Here is a 5154-nt window from a genome sequence, read left to right as displayed (position 1 = left end):
TTTGGCATAACGTACTGAATTGAGCCTAGAGTTATGTCTGCCAAGTTTCGTGAAAATCAGTCCAGATTTAGATATAGCTCCCATATATAGTTTCGTCCGATTTCATGTAAATTGTGCACCAACATCCATATATATCTTTCGATTTGCCCGAAATTTTGCACAACGTACTGAATTGAGCCTAGAGTGATGTCTGCCAAGTTTCGATAAAATCGGTCCATATTTCTATATAGCTCCCACATATAGTTTCGTCCGATTTCATGTAAATGGTTCACCAAAGTCGCTATATATCTTTCGATTTGCACGAAATTTGGCATAACGTACTGAATTCAGCCTAGAGTGATGTCTGCCTTGTTTCGTGAAAATCGGTCCAGATTTAGATATAGCTCCATTTTATTATAGATTGATTTTATGTAATTGACGCACCAAGGAACCAATAGGAACAAAACGTTCTAAAGTTAGTATAACCTAACCTGTGACAAGTTTGTTTCAAATCGCTTAATATGTGGATATAGCTTACATATATTTTTTCGCCCGATATCAAGCAAATTGGGCATCATACTCCTCATGTTAGTCAGATTGACATCAAATTTTGCACAACGTACAAAATTGAGCATAGAATTACGTAGTTGCGTTTTCTAGAAGTACAGACATAGTCAACCGGATGACCTATTTATATTTGTTTGAAGTCGATTTACACACTTTATGGACAAATCTAGGTAGATTCACATTTAGATAAATATCACATATTTTATTTCATCCAATTTCATGTTAATAGTCCTGTTTAATGTACCCATAGTGGTGAAGGGTATCCTAGAGTCGGCCCCGTCCGACTTTACTACTTTCCTTACTGGTTTTTCAAATGTAGAAAATCATTTAAAAATAAGTTAAGCGATGGAGAATTGCATCTTTATTATACCCCTATATCATATATAATACCGATTGTTGGCAGTTTATTTATTTTCGGTTCAGTAGTCAAGTAATAGAGTTCAAGTTCGTTGATCATCGATGTTTAGAAGGTTTGCTTTCAAATCAGAACCCGACGTATCAAAATAAAGTGCAACACACAATAGGTTCATAGCGAGGTTGCCAAAAATAATTAGGTAACTGGCAATGTCCTTCGGTTAAATGGTGTATCAGCTTTAACTTATAATGGTGAAAACTAAGAACCTTACGCTAAATACGCTATAAAGTTCTCTGGCCGATGTTCTGTTCTTGAGAACGCTGTGTAAGTGACTAATTTGGATCACTTGCTGGGGAAGCCTGAACGGCAGGCTTCGATCAACCTGTTGTATCAGTGGCACTGGGGCGAGAATTACGAGAAGAAATCGAACAAAAATATATGAGAGCTATATCTATGATATAGCCTATGATCTATACGCTGTGGAAAATGTCGGATAAACTGAACAAGTACACCATTTACGTAAATTCGGATAGAAATATACACTGAACCTATCGAAAATGTCAGGAAAACTAACAACACATATTTCTAGACTCTATTCGTTACGGATATTTGGGACGAGTCGTTATATGGGGTCTACCCTCGATTTAAGGTAAATGGTGCACTACAGTCTCCAAATATCTTTCGATTTGTACGAAATTTGGCACGGCGTTCTGAATTGAGTATAGAATGATGAGTGCGAAGTTTCGAGAAAATCGGTCCCATATACATATATTTTCGTCCGATTTAATGTAAATGGTACACCCAAGACCCTATATATCTTTCGATTTGCTCGAAATTTGGCAAAGCGTTCTGAATTTGGTCTGGAGTCATGTCTGCGAAGTTTCGTGGAAATCGGTTCAGATTTGGATATAGCTCACATGCATATTCTCGTCCGATTTGGTGTAAAAGGTGTACCAAAGCCTCAAATCACGAGATTTGTATAGCGTACTAAATTAAGCCTAGAATGATGTGTGCTAAATTTCGTGAAAATCGGTTCAGATTTAGATATAGCTCCCATATATATTTTCTTCCGATTTAAGGTAAATGGTGAGCCAAAGTCTCTATATACCGTTCGATTTGCACGAAATTTGACATAGCGTACAGACTTAAGTCTAGAATGATGTGTGTTAATTTTCCTGAAAATTCAGATTTAGATATATCTGCCACATATATATTTTCGTCCGATTTTAGGTAAATGGTGCACCAAACTCCTCCAATTGACACGCAATTTTTCTCAAAGTATTCAATTGAGACTAGATTGATTGCGCTTTTTTGGTAATGGGTGCAGATGCAGACATAGCTTCCATATATATTTCGAACGGGTGTCTGATTGATATTATCGAATATATTTACCCAAATTGAAATTTAGCATAGGTTGCAGAACAGCATGTATATGGATTGATGTTAGTCGGTTCATTATTGATAAAGATCAAATCAAAACAATTGTTTTTAATGGAATTAAAAAAATGAGAATACTCATATGTAGAATATACCCAAAGTGGTGAAGGGTATCATATAGTCGGCCTAGCCCGACTTTACTACTTTCCTTACTGGTTTGTATTCCAAATGGGGTATATAACTCCATTTCGGTATTTTGGAAATGTTGCGCTCTTTTTTGAATCGAAGTAGTTTTTTTTTCAATATTGTAGGTTCCAAAAGTGTAGTCAACCTCAGAAATAGCAATTATTGACCAAAGCTTCGGGATAGCTTTCATATAACTGTACCCCCAAAAGTCGATATTTTGGGGATGTTAGCCCTCCAAGTGTTTGTAACGTCGCGAAATATTGGTTCTAGATTTACCTTAAAGTATCCCGATCGTCATATATCGACTAGCTGAGTCGATCTAGACATGTGTGTCCGTTCGCGCGTCCCTTATAATTTATGGCTTTATTGCAAGAGACATTTCATGTCCCCGTAATTTCTCGTTTTGACGAAATAAACAGGTCACTAAGATCATGCGATTGGACATCAATAGACGTTTTTAAGGAGCTACCTGAATGGCATTTGGTAATTTAAGTGGTGTAGACAAATATTCACATTATAGTGGCTGTAATTCTGAATTATGTGTTATTGGAATGTAAAACACAATATAGATCCATGTTTTGATATAGCCCCCCACATAGAGCTCCCGATCCATTTTCGATATTTTTAAGTTTTTTAAAGAATTTTCTCACCAATATTGCTATTAGATTTTAGTGAATAAAATATTTCTTTCCAGAAATTATTCAATATTGTTGTATACATATTTCCTACATAATTTTCGGAATTTTGAATTCCAACCTCAGTTTTCTAACCCGATTATAATTTGGAAAATATTTTTTTCAGAGCATAAACAACCTACTACCAAAGAATGCAATTAAAGAGCCCCTATATAAAAGTCCCAGCCGATTTAAACAATTAAAAAAGTTCCCCCAGGTAGAACTTAACGACTTCTTCCTTGTTCCCTTTTCCAATACTTCCAAGATGTCGATGTAAAGCATTATCAATTAAAATAACAAAATAATAATTTATTTTCTTTACCAAATTATTGGTCTATGTAAATTTAGAACAACTTATTAATGATTGGCAACATGAGAGGCAGGTACGGTGTATGTAGTATAGGCTGGGACAGCAGATTTTACGACAGCTGGAGCTGTGTAGGTGGTATAGGCTGGAACAGCAGTTTTGACGACAGCGGCGGGAGCAGCATACTGTGACACAGGAGCAACAGTCTTCACTACAGAGGCAGGGGCAGCATACTGAGCAACAGGAGCAACCGTCTTCACGACAGGGGCAGGAGCGGCAACAACAGCCTTTCCAACCAATGGTTCACGGCTAACAACAGCATTGAAACCATGAACAGGATCAGCAGTATACTGAACGGTACGCTTGTAACCGTCAGCATCAATCAAGGTGTATTCACCACGTACCACATCACCATCGCGTTCTTCAACTTGTGTTTTAGTATCACCTGACACAGCATCTTGGACACCATAGCCGAATTTGTACTGAGGATGAGGATCATATTCTTCAACGGTCTTGGTTAAAACCGGTTGGGCAACTGGAACAACACCCTTGACCACAGTGGCAGCAGCAGCAACGGGAGCGGCATGATATACCTGGGGAGCTGCAGGTACAAAGCCAGCATTGACAGCGGCCAACAAAGCAAAAATAACAACGAACTGCAAAAATATCAAATGAGGTGCACAAATAAAGCTGACAACTACAAATTATCCGCGAGAGTTAATTTTAATCCTTTTTAGCCTCTACATAGCCACATTAAATCCAGTGCGAGCTTACGTCTGTTCGTGTTTACCCACCTTGAATGCCATTTCGTGTAACTCGATATGGTGATCAATGATCAGAGTGTCAAATGCGTTTTGTACTGTAACTGAACTGAATTGATGACAGTACACATTTTTCAGTGTACATCTTCGTAATAGTTCAGTTCACAATTCAGGTGTCAGAGTTTAAGACATTTACTCCAATTATTGTGACAGAATTGTTGTTGGTGTTGTACTATACCCATCGATTGGTTAATAAGGGTAATGTTATGCGATGACTTAATTTTACGCTTCAAATGCATGACGATGATTCCCATGCACTTAATCGTTAAAGTGCACTTAAACGAGTTCAATTATCGAAACACTCGAAGCGCTTAAAATAATATAAAAACTGAGGTAGTGACATGCATAGATAATAAGATCTACGAATTACACATTATTAAATCAATTGAAATGACTACTTGTTCCTCAAGTGGTGCAACAGTTGAATCAAGTGGCATAAGCATATTTCATATTTAACTTCAAAATGTTTGTAGAGTAAATGAAAACATGATATAGAAGTTTGATTTTGATTAAATACATTGAAATAATATTTTATTTCCCAGGAATCTGGAATTTCAATTTAGTCGTAGAAAAATTGAATAAAACTTTAAAAATACCGGATATGGAGGGTTGGTCAAAACATGTACATATCTGGAAAATTTCTGCAAATATACTTTTCACCCTCCAAGAGCACGGAATGCCACTTGGCCAAGAACTCCAAACTCAAATTATCGCCACGTCGATGGCGGCCAGTATCTTTAATATACCGAAAATTGACCGGATTTATGTGGCGGCTGTACCAAAAATGTTCTACACAGATGTTTATAACTATCCAATAACGTTGTAGTCCAAATTACAGACACTTCGACTGGAAAATTCAGTTAAAACCATCGAATTTTAAGGGCTATG

General features: G+C 37.0%; 1 protein-coding gene across 1 annotated transcript; it reads right to left on the bottom strand.

Annotated features, from left to right (window-relative positions):
* Positions 1-3495: 3495 nt before the first annotated feature.
* LOC133330204 (larval cuticle protein A2B-like) lies at positions 3496-4251 on the bottom strand. The gene is made up of 2 exons (XM_061538667.1): positions 4240-4251; positions 3496-4101 (listed from the first exon to the last, which is right to left on the bottom strand). The coding sequence occupies exons 1-2, from the start codon at positions 4249-4251 to the stop codon at positions 3496-3498; spliced, it is 618 nt and encodes a 205-aa protein (XP_061394651.1).
* Between the last annotated feature and the right edge of the window lie 903 nt (positions 4252-5154).

The sequence above is a fragment of the Musca vetustissima genome, unplaced genomic scaffold (assembly GCF_032173495.1).
Source record: "Musca vetustissima isolate MV318-11 ecotype Yass unplaced genomic scaffold, APGP_CSIRO_Mvet_v1 utg105881, whole genome shotgun sequence".
NCBI classification, from domain to species: Eukaryota; Metazoa; Arthropoda; class Insecta; order Diptera; family Muscidae; genus Musca; species Musca vetustissima.
The sequence above is the reverse complement of the archived record's forward strand: the minus strand, read 5'-3'. Positions and strand labels throughout refer to the sequence as shown.